Source organism: Manacus vitellinus, unplaced genomic scaffold (genome assembly GCF_001715985.3).
Source record: "Manacus vitellinus isolate BGI_N305 unplaced genomic scaffold, ASM171598v3 scaffold_9_pilon, whole genome shotgun sequence".
Taxonomy (NCBI): domain Eukaryota; kingdom Metazoa; phylum Chordata; class Aves; order Passeriformes; family Pipridae; genus Manacus; species Manacus vitellinus.
Window position 1 is genome coordinate 17,112,147 of NW_021940917.1, and position 20,580 is coordinate 17,132,726.

The following is a 20,580-nucleotide window of genomic DNA, read 5'->3' on the forward strand; positions in this document are numbered from 1 at the left end:
GCATCAGGTGCGGGGATATGGTCACACCTCAGGAACGTACTTTGTACGCCCTAATTCCAGGGATTAGGAACACTATGGAGAATGCCTCCTCACTGATAATAGGGACATAAACCATGCTTGAGGAGTGACAAGAGCCCATGCCTCCCAAACTGCTCCCCCTGGGAGGTTTCGAAGCAGCCAGCATACATACATGTCATCCACATAACACGGGTAGGGCATCTGCTGCACATAAACTCCTGTCTTCTTCTCCGTGCCTGTCTGCACCCTGATGATAGCCTGTTCCACCACATCCTGCAGATAGGCAAAGCCTCCCCAGACATAGCGCATGTCCTCAAAGGGGTCAGCACGGGGACCAGGATCCCAGTACCTGCACCAAGGGAACAAGACCTTTCCATGAGAAATCTTCATCACCACATCTGCCATAAGAAATCATCCATCGGGCAGGATGTCAGGGCTCACCCATCCTTGATCTTGTTGGTCCTTTCCACATTATCGATGTCCATGCGTATCTTGTATTTCACATGTTGAGGGAGGTCTGTGCTGTCAGGAGCTATTTCATTGAAGACTATGCCAGCCCAGAACCTCCTTTGATCCAGAAGTTCCAAGGACTTGTTTATAAGCCGGACTTCTGTGGCCACAGGCTCCAGTTTGTCCAAGTTGACACACTAGACAGGAGTAGAATTGGAAGCATTTACTGGATACATTACTAAACCAGAATGTACTTTGTTTACATTTGGGATGGAGGAAAAAAGGAGAACTCTGTAATGGTAATTCCATGCCCAAGGAAGAGACAGCATTGGACTACTTTGCTATGGGTTATAGTAGCCCAGTAAGTTGCAAAAGATGTCACTTCTGCCTGCTTGATGGTCACCTATTAGTGATAGATACCCCAGCAAAGGTATTTTCTGTACAAGAGGTTAGGTAGCACTAGCAGCACTACCTACAGGACCTCATCCAAGTATCAGTTTCCATACACAGTCTTAGTTCCTCTTCTACCAATAAACCAGTCATTCAAAGCCTCTAAATATCATGGAGAGATCTGAAGGCTTTGGACCAGGTCCCTGACAGACCATGGCCTGTTTCTGTTTGCACTCATCTCCCAGGATGATCAGGCAACAAGCAGAACTAATTTTGTTACTCGCTGTCTTCCCTCAGTTTAGAGCAGCTGCTGGCTTCACTGTGGTCCCCAGCTAAACCCCAGACCAAAACAGGAGCTGTTACACTGCCAGAGACAGCAGCAACTCTCAGTCACCCAATAACAGGAGGGCAGGAAACCACACACAGGAGCCAAAGCAAAAGTTTCAAGAACAAGGCCTACAGCTAGGTTCCTACATCTATATTAGGCACCTGAATAAATGATAACTTTCTCATATGCTGTGTACTGAGCCCTGCTAACGCCTGGTAGCGCCCAGAAAATGGACTGAGGGACTTCCCTTTCCAGAACACCCCACTGCATGGGCGGAGATCAAGCTCCAGCCATCCCCCCAGCTTCTTTCTCACAGCAGCAGGATCTCACCTCCATGAAGCGGGAGATGGTCTGGATAGCCCGGTCTGTCTCATTGAAGGCATCCACCCAGGTATACACGGAGCCATCTTCTGCCCCAAAGTCCTCCGGATGGTTTGACAGGAAACGGGCAATGTCCTCCACTGTCCAGTTGGACGCTGGCAAGTGCAGGTCCCAGAGGGCTTTGCCTTTCAGCAGCGTCTGCAAATATTTTGTTTTCAAAGGAGAAGCACTTATGAGAATTAATGTTAGGTCTCCTCTCTCATAATGAAAACACGTGCTACCATGGAAAACACCTGTTAAAAAGGTGCAGGGAGAGGCCCCCTGTCATACTGGGAGGATCAGCACAGTGGGGTCCTTCCTCTCACCCTCCCATTGTGAAGGACATGCCTCCCCAGGTATAGCTACACCATCGGGTGTGCTTTGCAGGCTGGTTGGCTGCCTCCATGTCCTGCCACCCCTCTCCCAAGGAGAGGGCAGCAGAGAGCCGTGCACAGCTCTGCACCCTACAAATGCAAACCAGGGAAGAGGGAGGCGCGTGCTCAGCAGAAACCCACTCAGCTTATGCTGGTTGCCAAGCTTCTGCTCCTAGCTGGGATGGAGAGGGACTATGGCATGGAAGAAGGTTCAACTGTCACGGTGCTGAGCAGAAATACCAGCACCAGAGGCCAGGTGATTTTCTTATATATTTTGCTATTGTGTCACCAGGGCTGGTTGAAGCAGTCCTGTACAGCCATGAGGTACTGCCTTTTTCTCCTGGCTGAGACAGTGCTTTTTTCATCTCGTTTAACTTTAGTTTTCTGAGGACAGGCTATTGTATGCTCAAGGCCTCAAACAAGTGCAATTCCAGCCTGTCACTGAAGCAGACACCAGTCCACTGGGTAGACAATATATGACCAGGCAGGAAGGGAGCATTAATTGCAAAGGACATAGTTGAACTGAAGTCAGGGAGATGAGGAAAAAAAAAATTAAAAAAAGCCTGCACAAGAGAAAAAACTGCAAAAATCCATATGAATAAAAACAGGAAATGGATTTTCTGCCCCAAGAAAAAAAATCAAGCAGGGAGAGCTTCCCCATTCTCTGCTGTTACCCGCAAACCAGAAAGTAGTGGGTCACACACTTATAAAAACAGCACTGCAAACTGGAGAAACAGAACAGACCAAGCTAGCAAAGGAAAACACACAAAAGGGAAATCCAAGCAAACAGGGATTGGATATGCTCTCTCTCTTCTCACTTGGCCTCCCAAGGTTAGCTTATGCCACCATCCCCAGCAGAAAGGACACCACGCCTGCAGGGAAGTGGCTCAGCCTCATCTCATTCAGTGCCCACATAAAAGCTCCTTAACTCTAAGGGCACATATTGTCCTTCCTGAAGTGAGCAGCCACATTAGCATCAAGTTAGAAGTGGCAGAGATGGGCAAGCAAAGCACATTCCTGTACTTCAGCAGGAAGAAATATGCCAAAGAGATTGTACAACCCAGAAAGTTGGAAGATGGCGACTGGTCAACCCAGCAGCACAGCACCCTCAGTGGCTAAAAACCAGCAAAGGACCTACCTCCCTCTTGAAAGCACTCACAAACAGGCAACTGTGTTTCAGTTTATTCACTTGTTAAATCTGGAAAACATCTCTAAGATCACTGAGATCAAATGTTAACCCAGCGCTGCCAAGCCCACCACTAAGTGATGTTCTCAAGTACCACAGCCAAGTGCCTTTTGAACACTTCTAGGGATGGTGATTCCACCACCTGGACAGCATGTTCTGATACCTGACCACTCTTTCAGTGAAGAAATTTTTCCTGATATTTAATCTAAACCTTTCATGGCACAACTTGAAGTCCTTTTCTCTCATTCTTACTACCTGGGAGAAGAGACCAGCCTCCACCCGGATCCAACTTTCTTTCAGGTAGTTGCAGAGAGCAATAAGGTCTCCCCAAGCCTCCTTTGCTCCAGAATAAACAACCCCAGCTTGCTCAGCTGGTCCTCACAAGACTTGTGCTCCAGTCCCTTCATCAGCTCTGTTGCCCTTCCTGGGAAATGCTCCAGCACCTCCATGTCCTCAAGGTGCAAATGATCCGTGCTGCACCTCTAAACTGAGTGGGATGCTGTCTGGGAGCTGCCTGGGCACTGACAGTGAAGTACTCTTGCTTGTGTGATCATCAATAGGTGACAACAAAGGAACTCCTACACCAATACAGAAGAGAGATTGCTAGGAAGATCAAGAATTAACTACCAGAGACAGTAGAGTTAACAAGCAACACAAAACAGGAATCCAGAAAAGCACAGGGCCCATTAAAAAAAACACCCAAACAAACAAAAAAACCCACAGACATTCATTTTTCCCAGGACATCAAATCAAAGTTTTGGACCTTGACTTTCCACCTGAACTCTGCAACAAACTGTTCAGTTTACAGTTAGTGGCCACAGTTCTCACCTCCAATGCTACCCATCTACAGCACTAACTTTCATAAAGCCAAGAGAGGTACAGGAGGCTGACACTCCAGTATGTCATGTTGATGGGAAAGTACAACAGGACAGGTCATAGATTATTCAGCACAGCATTACACTGGAGTAAAAAAAGGAAAGAATTTCAAGGCTTTTAAGACCTGGGGAGGTCTCTGTACACAAACAGCTGCACAGTGATACCCAACCAGCTGCCTCGCAGAGACCACTGGAAAAGCTCCTCTACAGTTGTCCCCCAGTTGCTCGACCCCAGTTTTACATTGCTGTGCTTCCAAAGACATCAGCACAGGGTGCAAAGCTCCACCCCTCAGAGCCGCACGTGAGGGACCATGGTGATGTACTCATAACTTGTTAGGGCAATGCTGTGGATGAAACAATCCATTTCCCAACAGAGGCAGATTAGAAACAGGTTTTAAACGTCCACTACTCCCATTTGCAGGAGATTGTTACATGAAGGAAGGAATGTCAAGCATAATGCAGGATTAGTACAGTCACAACCTGCTTCGAGAAGCTGTCCCATCCATACTATTTATCTGCCCAATCCAGCTCTGAAGGACCATGAAGCACCATCTAAAATAAATATTTCATCACTTATTGCAAAAAACAACAGTAGTGGTTCTGGCAAGGACAGCATACTGACCCGAACGAGATCCATTTCCTGACTACTTTCCATAAATGTCCAAATCTTTGGGCTTATCTCCTCCCACATTCCCCCGAGGTCACGAAACACACCCAGCTCCTGGAATGTCCTGTTCACCTGTCACAAAGAGGAGAGGAAGTTTATTTCCAAAATCTGGCAGAGACCCACTGTGGGCTGAGAGGGTGCATTGAGCCTTCAAGAGTGAGTGCATGGGAGGTGAGAGGCTAAGGAGGCTCTGCTTTTGCAGCCAATCCTTTCTAGGCTTGTGTTTGGGCCCAATATAACTAGACTAGATCAGCTGCACAGCTAGAGGACATAGCTTGTGCTACATATCAGAGGACAGGGCTATAGTTACCTCAGACATGACCTTCCTTACAGCTGGTGTGTCTGGAGTGTACAAGATCTTCCCAATCAGCAAGGGTTTCAAAGCCCTCCAGATAATCCTGGAAAGCGGGCTGGATTCCAGGTTCTTCATTAGCTCATTGCAGTAGGGTGCTGATTAAGAGAGCACAAGAGTGAGTGGCTGAAGAGCACAGTGACAACTGCAGAAGGCATAAACCCCACTAGTGTGGGCTTCAAGGACAGTTACAACTGAAAGCACAGCATTTTTCAGACACAAAACCCCTCCTCTACTACAAAGCTCTGCAAAAAGCCCCTTTCAGCCCAAGCCTGCCCAGTGAACACGGAGCAACCAGCTCGCCTCCATCAAGAGCCACAGCAGTAGTTCTGCAATGCTCTCAACAACCCCACTGCACCGCACAAGCAAAATCTGTCCCAAAAAGGACAGATTTCCAAAGGCTGCACATGACTGTGCTCCCTCTCCCCATGAAGGAAGCCCACTGCACAGCTTTCTGCGGACTCTCCAGAAGGGCCTTGGGAATTTCTGCATGTTGGCACCTTCGCTGAACTTAAGGGCACGTGCAGGGTGACATGCACATGCCTTTCTGAAACAACAGAGTATACTGTCCCTCAGAACCACCTGCTTTCATCTGTGGAAGTTTGGGAAACACCAGTGGTGACAACCATGAAGTAGACGGGACCGTGGGCCATGCCAGGGTTACACTTACTTGTGGAGTTATCATAGAAGTTAATTACATCATCTTCAGTGTTGTTGCCTCCAAATAGTGCTTTGTAATTGTTGTCCTCATACCAGTTAAGGGATTTAATTTTGAGCCCTCCACCTTCAGGGTGGCCGCACACGATGCGTGACACAGCCTGGTAGATCTGTGTAGAGGAGTCTGAGGCGTTCACGTTGGTCAGGAACATCACCTCTTGCCTCATGTCACTCCAGCTCCTCATAGTCAGCAACTGGAAGGGAAGAGGGTAGAAAAGAATGGAAGCAAGTACAGAACAGGATTAATGAAAGGAGAAGGTCTTGCTGTGCTCCTTCAAATCACACATCTGGTTTTGAACAGACGAGAATGCCCTTGAACACAACATCAAGGGTAAGGACCAGGGATAACATTCCCCCCCTTCTACAGTAGGAGAATATAGAAGGAAGTCTCTTCTGTGCAAGCACTTGGAATGTATCCTTGCCAAGTTCTTTACTCTAGAGTTTTCTCCTCCAGTGCTTTGGGTGGTTCCTGCCCTCCCTGTCCTCTCACGTGGAAGCTGCTTCTCCTCCCAGTTGCACAATGGCTCACGTTCCAGTGGAGTCCCCTCACAAGGGCTGGTGGGGTGGGGTGCATTGAGTCAGAACAGGGATTAAAGGAACAACACACAGTGAGTGCAGCTCAGGAGACACAGGCTGGGTGAGCTGCAGGCCACGGCAGTGTCACCTGGCACAATTCCATAGAGGTCAGCAAGCCTCCACTGATTTACACCTGGCAGCCAGTTTGACCACTCAGATTGGTATCGCTTATCCCTGCCCCAGAAACTTCCTGTCCCATCGTCAACAGCATTCCCAGAAAATGCCTGAAAACAAGACCTGCTGCAGCCTGGAGCCTGATTACAGCGCAAGCTGTGCATGCAGCCAGCCACAGCAAGGAGTCTTCTGCCCAGCTGATCTGGCACCAGGCTTTGGGTGACAACATACAACCAGCCAGGAAAATTGGTACCTCCAGACTCATTTGTCTGGCATAAGCCAGACAATGTGTCTGCAATGTGTCATGAATAAAAGCACCAGGCCCTCAGTCTGAGACACTCACTGCATTAATGTGGCCATACTTGGGTATGGCTAAGCTCACCACAAGAGGAAAAGCAACCCACTTCCCTGAGTACTTCATGCTACACTGGAGCATTGCTCTCAGACTCCTTGTCTCAAGACGCAAGAACAACACCTCTGTGATGGTGACAGTAAGTGAATGTTATGAAAAAACAAGAAAAAGGCAAGAATGTAGGATACTTCCCCCAAGTAACCTTCCACCTTCCATTTATTTTCAGCTCCAGGAACTTTTATTTCCTAACCCTCAATGAATTTCTTCCATGATCAGCTCCTGGAGTTTTGAACATCCAGAAGTGTTTAACACCCAACACATCACCATATCACTCGAAAGAACCTTCTCTCCCCTTCCTTAATTTGGCTATGGTTAGCTCCCTTTGGTGTCTTCTTTGTGTATTTTGTTTGTTTTGTTTGTTTTACTGGAAGAGACAGTTAACATTCCATTCCTATCTCTTTCATGTGCCACACAACTTCATAGGCCCCTGCCACATCCCCAGCTCATCTCTTTTCCAAGCTGTCCAGTCTCAGCCTATTCCCTTGTTCTTTGTGTGCAAGTCATTCCACTTCTAAGTGTCCTGACTGCCCTTTTCTGAATGTTTTTTCCAATTCTGATATCCTTTTTTGGAGATTAAGGGCCTACATCTGTGTTCCCTATCAAACGGTAAAAGGCTACATGGTTCTCTATCCCATTTTAAATGTTTTCCAGCATTTTAGTTGATTTCTTGACTGCTATGAAATATCAGGTGACATCAACTTGGATGTTTTTACCATGCTGCCCAAAACAGCCACATGCACTAATAAAGGCAAGGAGAGCTGCTGAGACACCTATTTGTAACTGCTCATCAAGCTGCATTTTAGAAACAAACTTTAGATGCTGTGGTCCAACTGTTACCGTCTCTGAAAACGGGACGGAGTCAATCAAAGACCATTTGCCAATTTTGCTCACTGTGTATTGGTTCTGTCACCTTTGTTTAAACTGCAGGTAACCCAAGTCTAAGGCAGCTGGTAAAGCCAGCCAGCAACAATGCTGAAAAGCAGCAGTGTGCTAGAACAACTCAGTCCAAGATCACCCAATGAAAGTGCACTCAAGAGTCTCTGGCCTTACAGTGGGAAGCAAACCTGACCCTTTGTGTTCATCTGCAGGGCTGTGCATCCTCTGGATGGGCCAACATCTGGACAAAAATTCTTTTATGCTAAACTACAGCTACTATGTGTCATCTACACGAGGAGCCTCTATTTTTAGCTGCCTAAAAACACATGACACACTGATCTGATGGAAGACAGCTGTGAGAACTGCTAAAGCCTGAGGATTCAGTACGTGTGTCCAGAGTGACTGGTTCAAGTGTGCTTTCATTTCCTCACTGCCTCCTTTGTCTGCACCCTGGTGCCACTCAACCTGACTCCACAGGTTCAGGGTGACTGACAGGACCCTAGCATCATGGGACACTGATGGAAAAAAAGTGTCACATAAGAGCCTTTGTTTGTTACACACGCTCATGTGGCCTTTTGGATTTGATAATTCCCTACCCAAGAGGCCAAGGCTGCATTTCAGACGTGTTACAGTTTCAGGGTACAATTCAAAGAGACCCCTTAAGGAGTACTGATACTTTAGGCAAAACAGCTCATTTTAGCTCAGCAAAAAGTCAGCTGCTTTAGCTAAGTACCACAAACTCCAAAATAGGAGGAGCAAAGGTGCACAAATAGGAAGTGCAGTTAATTCCCATGAACACATGAAGTTTTAATCATCTTACAGAGGGAGTGCATTGGCAAATACATTTTTACATATAATTTTAAAACAGCCTGAGCAAGGAGCTTTGTTTCATCTTTGGCACCAGCAACTTCACAATTTACATGCAGAGTTGCTCTTTTTACACCACTGGAAACAAGCATCTCATGCATGAAGGGTTACTAAGCTATTTCTTTTCCCAGACATCAAACCTGGCTCCGTAAGTGTTTCTTAATAGTTGCCCTTGCTCTTGGTGTCTAATCTGCCTTCCTGGACCTTGATTTGAAGAGTTCAAGGACACATACCCAATCAACCCCCACACTCCAAGACAAATATTTTGTTCAGACCATTTTCTAATTAAAATTCCCTGCTAGAAAGGCTCCTAGACATGGCACAAACAATAGTTCTCTCAACCCCCTCAAGCTGCTGCCCTTTGAAACAAGGGAGCAAGTCCCTCCTTTTCACACAGAAATCCGCCTGACAGACAATAAGAAGTAACTTTCGGTCAAGCCATCTGGAGCAGCTCATATTGTACACAGGGCAAAAAGCTGCCTTTGTTTGCAGAGCAGTAGGGCAAAATAAAAGGTAGTCCTACCCAAAGCAGCTGCCAAGCAAAAGGCACGTTACTGTGGGACGTTTTCGTCCACATCAGCAAACTGAGTATCACATGGTTTCAATTACTTTTATCCCAGACAAGGAAAAAAACGCAAGCTGAAGTGACGTAACAGGAAACAGCTGTAATCAAACCCTGAAGGGCAGCCTCCCTGGTGGCAGCAAAAGCTCTGCCATGGTCGGTCCTAGCTGAAGCTGATCCTGGAATAGTCTTAATTTCAATGCAAATGGGACTCAGCGGCAGGTTGGAGGACTCCGGGAAGGATGCGTGCCAGGAATTGTTGGCTGGCAGGGCGCAGGCTCCCGGCAGCTGCCCCTCCGTGGGAGTGAGGCGCTTGCTAACCTGAAGTGACCCGCTCTTGTGCTTGCTCTCAGAGGTTACTGCCGTTCACGGCCGCTGAGCTCTCCTGCTCTGATGCAGAAGACGGAAGACTAGCGAAGGGGAGGAGGAGGCGGCGGCATTGTTTAGCTTACATGGAGGCGGCGGCATTGTTTAGCTTAGATGGTTGTGATTTCTGCTCCAGGGAGAGAATGTTTTTGACTAACAGCAGCACTTCAAAGTCAGAGTCAGGCAAAAAAACTAGGATAAGTTTCTGGCTCAGCACCCCCCACCCCGCCAGATTTGGACTTCTGACTCACACTAAGGTACGCGGGGTTTTTTTCTTGATCCATCGTTTCACCTGCAAAAACAAATACTTGCAGTCTCGAGAATGTCAATTTGGCTCTGCAAATCTCTGTTAATGTTTAGTGTTGTCATGTCGTTGTGCCGAGTGCCCCTCAAGACTGGAAAACAGTCTCTGCCCCAAAAAGCTAGTTAGACAAAGAGGCAACAGTAGCCTACAGCTACTATTTTAGATTAGAACAGCCACAACATCTTTTCCACATGCCATACCCTAACCGCACCCAAAAAACAGTAGATACAACCAAGTAATAACCCTGACATGGTTGGCAGCTGAGTGAAGAAAAACAGTGAAAAGCCTCCACGTACAGCTCGTAAGGCACTGCTAGGCAGCAGATGTACTACAAGGGCAATAGTTGTGCCACTGCTGAGAAGGCAAAACACTACAGAAAACATCTGAACTCCTGCTATGGTGTTTGTAACTTGGGAGTGCCAAGGGGTTGCAAAGAGAGCGCTGCCTGCACTGACACGGCTGTAGGATGGGCAAAGTTTCCAAAACAAGCCAGGGATTTGACTGAAGAGTTGCTCTAAGGACACCCGTGCCTCTGTGCTCCATGGCAGGCTAAGACAGTAACTTCATCACAATGGTAATGTGTTGTGACACAAAGGTTCTCCTTACCTCTTTCACAAGCTTCCCAATGCTTTCTCTCAAAGTTTCCACAGTTTCTGATAGATCCCACAAGGAGGAATTGAAAGAAAGTTGTCTCTGCAGGAAGACAGAAAAAGAAACTAAAAGTTACTGCGAGGCACCAAGATTATTAAACTCTTACAAACATTCTTGTATACAGTAGTAAGGACTGCTTACACAGCAACTTTCTTGATGGGGAAGGCAGAGCTGGCTTTCTGTGCAACCTTGAACTTAAAATACCTTGGCATCTGCACCCTGCAATGTGATAGGATCACTCCTTTCCCTCCTCACGGGTTTAGGTACAGATGCCATAACCAGAACCATACCAATAAAATGTTATATGCATGCACACACACTTAACAGTGCAAAGGATGACTTGCATTCCAGGCCACAAAGCAAGCACAGCACGTTGACAGACCTGAAATCCTGCAAGCCAGTACTAAGAAGGGGATGTACAAAGTCAGTACAACGGAGGATATTGTCAAAGTGATTTGGTAGGCACAAGTTTTCAGTGAGACTACACAGATACCAGCTCACATAGAAAGAACTCCTTACTACAGTGTATATCAGCACTATTCAAGTCCCCCCATCGGGCCTTGATGTTTTTTATCTAAACCAGTGGCCTATTTAAAAACAACCAGTTTCCAGGAAACAGCTGACATGCACCATTCACCAAGAGCAAGACTGACAGGTTTCTGGAAGTGGAAGGCATAGCTTTTAGGAAATTATTTGCTCTAGCAGGGAGTTACACTGAAGACAACTCCTTGTTTCCAGTTGCTCTACATGTAACTAGCAGGTCTGGATTTTGGGCTGTGGGGTTCTTTTGCCCTTCTGTTCACATATCTGTATTATCATGCATAGAAACATTTGGACGCAATCTTTGTTTCAAGGGAATGAAGATTAAAGTAATTTCTTAAGATTTCCCATTAGTAGCTACATGTTGTGGCATCTGAAAGCATACTGAAGTTACATTGTGACACATTGAACAGCCAAGCCCTTGATTCCAGCACACGACTTTTGAGCTGAATCTTTTCCTTTTCTCATCTTTCCTGGAGTAACTCCTGGAAACAAAGCCTGGAGGCTTTCACTTATTCTAGTTGATCTGCTGGAGGCTGCTAAGACCTGGTCAGCATCAGCTGGTGTAAATGGGCACTGCTCTGCTGATCTGCTGGGACATTTAAGACTTAGATAATTTTTCTGAGTGCACAGTTGGTGTTCGCTCCAAAGCCAGTTGCTTTGGAGCCTTAAAGTTTGGACAAATAAAACCCACATCACTGGTGTAGGAGAAAAGCAATTCAAAATTCCCACAGGCTTAGACCTTCAAGACACATTTAAAGAAATTCAGTTAGCAGATACCAAAGCTACATTATCTGCTCTACCACTTTAGCAACGACTTGGAAGGTCCTAGGTTCCTGCATAACAATAGATGTGCTTATTCTGCTCCATATACCTCAATCTACATAGTTTTGTGTTGCTTACTGCATTCAGAGGACAGCGTGGATGAGGAAGAGTTTTCTGATGACACTAACTGGTTCAGAGCAGTGAAGAGTCAAAATCCAATTGCAAAGGATTAGTGAACAACTTCATGCTGACACACTGTTACAAAGTGCCAAACAAAATTCAGTACTGCAAAGTAAAGTACATAAGGGAGAAGAACCTTAAGATACGCTTCTATGACTCTGAATGAGCTAGTGCCACTCAGAAAGGGAGATCTTAAAATTACTGTGATAAAACAGATCAACATCAATATAAATCCACACTGCAGTCCTGGTTCTCAAGAACTACGTGCAACTTTGGGTTCTCCATCTCTGAAGGAGCAAAGGCCACAAGTGTGACTCAAGGCAAAAACGGTTTTCGTTGGAAGAACAATAGACCACAAGTCTTCCAATGGGATCTGTAAGGACAAACACAGGTTATGAGAGGTCTGTGGAATTACAAGTGGGATGGAGAATGGAAACTGGGGATGATTGTTCACTGTGCCTCACATTACAGGACTGGAGGACTTCCAGTGAAATGACTAGTCTAAAACAAAACCAAAAGAAGCTTCTGCATATGCAACTTAGTCAAAATGGAAAAAAAATATCAGTAGCTATTATGCAATCCTGAGGGTATTGTGAGTTTGAGAAAGGCTTAAAAGAATTCATTAAACATAAAAATCTTACCAAATGCTATTGAACACCAAGATCCTAGCAGTAGCTGACAAAGTCTGAGTTACAAGCTACTGAAGAACAGGACTTTATACTGAGGAAATATTACATATTTGCCCCATGGCTGCATTCTGTCACATGCCTCCATTAAGGGCTATCACTCAATGACACTGAGCTTAACCAGACTTTGTCCTGACTCAGTATGTCAGTCTTAGGAGATTCAAGGAGCTTGCAAACCTTACTCTGAAACATGAGGAGCAGCCAACCTATCCTTTCACACCACAGTACCCTGATTTTTCTTCCCTAACAAATTCATGTCACTTCAAGTTCATTTCTCACCATAACTTGCAATGGTATCATTGACATGGAGGAAATTTTATTTTCTTTACCACCTCTTGCATGCTAAAGCCCACTCAGGTAGCCTCTCACAAGTCATCTCCAGAGACAATGACAAAAATCAGTCACAGAGGCCAGTCTTCTTCGAACAGATGAGCATGTCACTGATTTCCCTGCAACATAAAACTTTGTAGGGGCTCATTAAGTAGATCAGTCCATAAATAAGAAACCTCTAGATGGTGCAGGGCAGCTTCAGTAAGACTGGTCCTACTGTGAGGCTGGCTTTAGCAGGTGTCTGCACTACATCCTGGGGCTGTTCTGGTGAAGCGCTGCAAAAACATCGACTGTCCATTCCAGGCACACCGTGGAAAGACAAAGTTCTAGCAGGTTTTGAGCACAACTGCTGTCCTGGTTTAAAAGTTAACCAGCAGGGGGAATGAACTCAACTCAAAGGAGAGATTATAAGTCAGAATAACAATTTATTAAAATAATACAGTAAGTACAATAATACAAACAAACAATTGGTCTCAACCCACAAAAAACCCAAATGTGTAACCCAGTACCCTGGGGCCTGAACAAAGTGGTGTTCCTTGGGCCCTGTTTGAGTCCAAAGTAAAGGGAGAGGGGAAGAACCTGCTGGTGGGAGAGCTGCTGCAGTCTGGCCAGAACTGGTGATCGCAGTCCAGTGGTGGTCTAAGTCTGGTTGAGAGCGATGAGATGCAGCCGTCCTCTGGATCCCACGAGTGGGTTTTGAAAAATGTTCCAAAACTCCAAGATTATATATCCTCCAGTTCAGGCAGGAATGCTTGGTACTCTCCTCAGGGCGGGGAGTTCACAAAGGGTGTGAGGACAGAAACATCCTTCTATCTCACAGGCCTCTTAACACCTAGTTTATAGCCTGAGGAGTCAGGCTCTATGGGCAGAGGGTGCGAATAGTCTATTGACAACAATAGTCTAGTTTCTGGGAAATGACATGGAAGGCTATAGAATACAGTTTTGGGTTACACCCACCATGCTCTATGGGCAGAGGGTGCGAATAGTCTATTGACAACAATAGTCTAGTTTCTGGGAAATGACATGGAAGGCTATAGAATACAGTTTTGGGTTACACCCACCATGATGAACTGATCTCAGCTGTCCTAACTAGGACAACTGCCCTGTATGATTACTGTGTTAGTGTCTAGCAAGTCACTAGACTTGTCTTCTGGGGCAGCCAACATCATAATACTCTTGAGGCACAGAGTGCTCTGAGGGGACTTTGTGTGCTCGTATGTGCATGTTACAGGATTTAAATAGTGAAAAATACTTGAGATGACAGGAGTTGACTGCACAATCAAGACAAGCCTTGAATAAATCCACCTGAGACTTACTGGGGATGGAAAAATCCAATTCACTAACATACATGAGAGTGCATGTGTTTAAAGTGTTGAAAAGTCATAACAAAATTCCACCAAAATTCAGTCTGCATCATACAGCTAACTGTTTCTGCTTCATAAAGACCACTCTGCCACATCTGCTTTGAAATAGTTATTGCAACTCCATACTGATCTCAGCAGAAACTTTTTACTGGCCTCTGCAGAAAAATCATGTGCTTTAAGCTTCTGCTTTTGTTTCCCAGAAGTCCCAAACTACTGCTGCTTAAAAGGATGATATCACTGTGCTTGACTGAAAACGCTCTCAAAAGAGCAAGGAAAGCCACAAGTTCAGTTGCAGCACATATTTACATTAAGAGACCTTTTCTAAAAGCCATTTATTATCTAACACTTAGTTCATGCTAACCTTTTGACAAAATACCACCCATATTACGAAGGGAAAAAAAACAACTGGATTTTCATGTGCTCACCCACACTCTTTCAAGGACCACTACAGTACACAAGCCACAACATATTTATGGCTTATTACTCACTGGAATTGAGTGTGGCAAAGCCCTTCTTAGGCAGTGCTGCAGAGATGAAATCCTACAGGACGAATTTGAATTGTCATTAAACCTTCCCCTCCCCCTCAAATCATATTCTAAACTGGGGAGAACTTGCAGAGGCAAGTCTAAACAGGTATTTCTATTATATAAGACAGTCAGAGGTGTCCCACCAGACTGTGTTGGGATGGGTGGGGACTTAATGCCATTGCTCCTGCAAATCTTTCCCAAACTGTGTAGTTCTTCCATGGGACAGCTGCTGGCCTACCACTGGGAGAAAGAGGGAAAGGAAATTTGGAGTGCTTGCAACCTTACTGCTTCACTGTTGTTCTCAAACCTGCTTCTCCTACCTCAGTCCCACTCACCACACCCAGCGCACAAGGCAAACCCCAAAAAGAGAAGATGTGTCTGCATCTTGTACAACATGTCCCCTATCCCACAGTATTTATTGTTGGTCAAAAGACCATTCTCTTCAGAGAATGAACGCAGACTAAGACGTGGGTCCTGGAAAAAGGAATTTGACTTTTGAAACACCTAGAGAAGAAGGAGAGCTGATCCTCTGCCTTGCTGCCCTGTGATCACTTCCAGATATTTTGCTGGGTTTTGATCTAAACAGCCTGTCTCAAATAGGTTCTTACATAAAAAAATGAATAAGGAGACACCCTTTAACCCTCCTATTATGCCTCTATGTGCTTGGATCTGTTTCCTCATCCCGCAGAGAAGGCTAAATCGAAGTAATACAAAGGATGAGTGACAGAGCTAGAAATCCTAGTGGAAAATTTTAATTAGAAGTTCTTTGTTTTAACTGTACTACTGCACTTTGGGCAACATTCAAGGTGTTCTGGATAGAACTGATGAGCAGGTATATAAAGTGCTTATTTTTTGCCTTTCTTTTTAAAAAAAAGTCCTTAACAGTGCTGTGGCATTTACAGCTCAAGCAATTCACCAAGCAAGCACTTTTCTTTTTTAAAGCCATAATTTGTTAATAATTACTGAGTTTTTCAAGAGTTACCTAGAACACCTGTAGTTTCTCTGAGGCTTCAAATGCACACACACTTTAAGCCAGCAGGAGTCATCATCAGGGTCACAGGCCACACACACACTCCCTTATCTCAATACTGCACCCTCCTCTTCATATTTCAGCACAAATGTTTGTGTAAGCACCCAGTCAGGTGCCTCTTGGATCAATTCCATGATGTAATTTACTGCCATCATCTTGTAGATGGAATAACAACAGGAATGTACAGGGACAAAAACAAGGAGGAGTTGAAGTCTTCAGGATTAGGACAGTTCAAGAAACCACAGCCACTTTACTGCGCAGATATCTGAGGGGCTCAAACTCCTGGTTTACTATTCGAGCCCTTGGTGTTGAATTTACACAGTTCCTGCACACAGCTTCCAGTCCCTGTACTACCCTACTTGCACTAAGATGCTGCCACTCCATAAGTCACAAAATGGAGCAACCAGAGAAGCCCAGGTCCCATTACACAAACTAAAAACCTGCCTCCAAATTGCTGTTGTAGCTGCACCTGACTTGGCTCTTACTCTACTTACTGAAATGACTTGCTGTGAAGTACATCAAAGAGATTAAGGGGAAAAAAAAAAATTAATCTCTGGGCAAACTGTTGTTATTGGTTTACAGACTCTGTAGTAGATATGGTACAAGCTGTCTTCAGTGTGCACGTCCAAGATTTGACACACAGTGCTTTCAATAAGCTGTGTCAAAAGCGTCCTTTGTTCACGAACAGAAAGTTCTCTCTTTGTTCAAAGATGTTACTGCAGGTCAGCGCACTTTTTGGTCTTTAGAGACACAAGTTTCGAACGTGTTGGTCGTGATCCTAGAGTTAATTTATTCGCTTTGCCCCGACACATTGAAGCCAGTTAGTTTTTATTTCACTCACTGATGCATTACAGCAGTTTAACTGGATGGTACGCTGTGACATTTTTCTAAGGAAAAACTGTGGGCCTTTACCAGACAGTAACACACAGCAGGTTTAGAACTGCTGGCCTCTGTCCTCCAGCTTTTTTTCCCCTTTGTAGACAAGATAATGAGCCAGCTTCTCAGAAGTCCCCTACAATTGCACATAAATGTCTTAAATCTATATTGCTGTTGCCAAGTGGCACAGAGTGGTTTATGACTGCTTTATCTCACCAGCAACCAACACAGACCTAATGGCACAGACACACTCAGTACCCACTTCTGTCAGCAATCTTGCAGGAACTTCCATAAATGAGAAAAGCAAAACTGAGTCTCCACAGGGCCCAGAAAGCCAATACTAAGTATTACAACAGCTGGCTGTTTTCATCCTCTTCAGACCCTGAAATTCTAGCATCATTGAATGGCTTAAAGCAATATATGTATAGATGTGCACACATACATATAACTGAAGACAAGAAACTGCATACAGCCATTCCTCTCCAAAGAGCCCATCTTTGTTATGGGGACAGTTTTAGTGCTGTTACCTCATCTTTTCATGCTTATGATTATCTTATTCTTCCAGAAGGAAAGAAAAAATGCAGATGGAGGACACATGGAAAACAGAAGATGGGTTGTGGAGAGAAGTCACTGACCACTACATGCTGCACAGAAGACTCACATGATTCCAGTACTCGATAATGACCCTCTTTGACTGGGGACAAAGCCAAGCAAGGGGTACATGACTCTCAGTCCTGAAAGGCTCATCAAATCTGAAAACTCACACAGCCGAAGTGTTTATTTCTTCCACAGCGGACAACAGAATGTTTGTTTTAGTGGGTAACAAAGTGGGTTCTGTGGTCTGTTCTTCACTCTACTGTTGTTTCCAGCACTGAATTCCTCAGACTTCTGTATTTTCACAGATATTGTGGATCTGTAGCAAAACATCACTAGATTTTCCCAGATCAAGTCTGCTCCAGCCTCCAATTACCCTGTAAATAATGTATTTTCTTGAAGCTCAACGAATTCTTGATCCAGAACCCATTCAGTTGGTCAATTTTTGAAACAGGACTTTTAAACTTGACTCTAGTTTGTACGAATTGAACCTGTTTAAAGGTTGTGGCTTATCAGTGGCTGGAAACTTCTACTCTCAGTGGCCTCACGCTAAGGACAGAGGGTGATGGTTTTAGCACTCAGCACAAAATGGTCTAATATCCGGGCCCATTCCAGTCAAGACACAACATCTGACTAAAACACAGGGACAACCAAGAGCCTGTTTGTTACTATGCAGCATAAACACTTTCCTCTTGACAAACTGAACTGCAGACCACACACATTTATGCTCCACAAGTAGCAGACTGCGACAGGAAGGGCAAGAATGACAGGAAGAAGCAATGCTCTTCACACTCCAGTAATAAAGACAATCTTCTTTCTTACTGCCAATGAACAGTTCACTCTGGAAACATACGAATGAGTTCCTAGACTGAAAGCTCTGGAAAATGCCACTGTGTCAGTGACAGACTCTCACAGGTAGGACCAGTGAACTCACCTGAAGGGGCTTCAAAGGATTCAGGTTAGCACGGAAGGCTTGCTCAGCTGCATGGAGTTTTTCCTTTGACAAGGTGCAAATTAAGGCTTCAGAGTCCATGGCCACCGTCTGATTTTGGATTTTAAGATACTCGGATGACGTTGAGTTATTGCAGAGATCTCTCAATCGCATTCGATAACCAGACACAATGACCTAGAAAAGTGAGGAAGGCATGTCAGTCTCCCTTCAAATAAGACTCCAAGCAAAAAACTGGTTATTGCCTAGACAAAAGAAAACACTCATAACATTTCCAGATAGAGGTAAGAGGGCATTCTTCTCTACAGGTTGAGCAGCCCTGACTCATACACAACTCAGTTCCAAGAAAAACGTTTCCCCACTGAAGAACATGGGAGAGAAGTCCTGGGGGAGGAAGGTCTCTCTTCACTTCTCCACAAACATGCACAGAGCAGCAGTGATCCTGTCCTCCACAGCAGCCATTTCCTCCAACCAAGGGTACATGCATTGCCTAACCTTCAGTCTTCTGGGAACTGAGCCACAGAGACAAAAACAAGGGTTGTGACTAGACACAAGTCTGGCAAATGTATGCGAAGGGCAAAAGACCTATGTCCCAAACTCCTCAGACGTATCTGCCAGCCACATTTGCTGTGTAGTTCTGGATCAGAACCATCTTCTCCCTTAGCTCTGAAATATCTCTTCACTAAGTGCTGAGACAAACCTTTTGCAGTGTTTTTGAGCAGATAACATATCAATGAAAAAAAGTTATCTTACTGGCTGCAACAGACGAGATAAGATTCTAGAGTCTTCCCTCACAGGCAAATTCTACTTAAGGTAATGGTTTGCTCGTCGATAATGTTTCTTAACCCACAAGTAACCACCTTATTAATGAAAGAAATTGATAAAATCCCTCTGTGTTACCATCAGACCCTTTCAGACCTTACAGCCTAGATTCTTCTAATCAGGTTAGTTACAGAATTTAGGCTTGCTGAACAACAAACAGGTCCATGTCAAAAAAGCTGCACATTTCAGAAAGGTGATAAACAAGGAAAATGCAGAATCTACTGCTGGCAAGACTTTTTGGTTGCCATGGGGCTAGACAGAAGGAACAATTTTATTGTAAATGCACAGGTAACAATAGCTTTAGACTTCATTTCTTCTTTCTATTCTTTAATAATACCTGGCATGCATTGCCCAGTTTCCAGTAACAACTCAGGAGGATTGATCTACATCCCAGAAGAGTTACCAGCTCCTGAACAGTGCTGGTAAGTCTGAAAACTTTCTCATCTTTCAAAACCAAAGGGGTATCAACCATCTAGGGGAAAAAGCACATTATGTTCAGAAAACAAGCAAATGGAACTGACAGGAGAGGCAAAAGATTTTTAACGCAACACTTGTGCAAACATTTAACTCTGGTCTGTGTCCATATGCCAAAAATAGGATATTTCAGTGCTGCACACTCAGCTGAATAAATCAGCTCTCTCTCATCAAAAAGGCTGGACTTTTGAAAAATTTTGGAGGTTTTTTGGGGGGATTTTTTTTCTTTTTTGCTGTTGTTGTTGGTTTGTTTTGGTTTGGTTTTTTTGTTGCCTTTTTTTTTTTTTTGGACAGCAGAGATACTACCAGTGTTATAGCCATGTTGAAAAGGAGATATTAATGGGGTATGGAAATAACACTCCAGAGACCTGGAATTAGTCTAAACCAGCTTCCCTGCATGGACAGATAGAAAACCAGTGTCTCCTAGCGTCTCAGCATTACCCACAAAAACTGAAGGTGACCAACCCTTCCACCATCCTGAGCATGCCCAACTATTTTCACTCAGATTTTAAACTCTTTTGGAGAGAAGCTGCCCCTTCCAAATGCTGAGATCCACAGCACAAGACCTTAAATCTAAGGCTCTGCCCATCCATCCCAAACTAAAACACCCAGTCACGCTAAGCCAACCAGTTCTCTAACCATCTGCAGTCATCTGAACTCATAGCATCTTCAACAGGCAAAAATACATCCTAAGTGACAGACTAAGTCCCCTAAGGACTCTCAAAATGCCAGGGTCGTGTCTGAAAGTAGTCACAGGTCACTGTTTTGTGTTCACAGGTCACATCATTCTCTCCTAGGACTGCGCCTGCTTCATGAAACAGGGAGATTTGCTCCAAGCAGAATATGCACTGGCCATTATTATTCACTCCTCACTGCTATTCAATACATCATGCTGCAGCCCTGGCCCAGGACCTCACTGTGCCTCCAACTTTTTGGAGGGAAAGGACCTACTCCTGCCTCCAAGCCACATTAAGAGCTGTGTGGCCACACCTGGACAA

The 20,580-nt window shown here is 44.9% G+C and overlaps 1 protein-coding gene across 2 annotated transcripts in view; it reads right to left on the bottom strand.

Moving 5' to 3' along the window:
- The window catches only part of ABCA1 (ATP binding cassette subfamily A member 1), an 81,865-nt gene that overhangs the window by 24,376 nt on the left and 36,909 nt on the right, over positions 1-20,580 (bottom strand). For both annotated transcript variants that reach the window (XM_018086003.2, XM_018086002.2), the window contains exons 7-14: positions 18,272-18,463; positions 10,401-10,487; positions 5,671-5,911; positions 4,959-5,098; positions 4,604-4,720; positions 1,517-1,705; positions 460-665; positions 191-367 (exon numbers count right to left, since the gene is read on the bottom strand). In XM_018086003.2, coding sequence (XP_017941492.2) covers positions 191-367; positions 460-665; positions 1,517-1,705; positions 4,604-4,720; positions 4,959-5,098; positions 5,671-5,911; positions 10,401-10,487; positions 18,272-18,463 — 1,349 coding nt within the window. The remainder of the gene's footprint in view (positions 1-190; positions 368-459; positions 666-1,516; positions 1,706-4,603; positions 4,721-4,958; positions 5,099-5,670; positions 5,912-10,400; positions 10,488-18,271; positions 18,464-20,580) is intronic.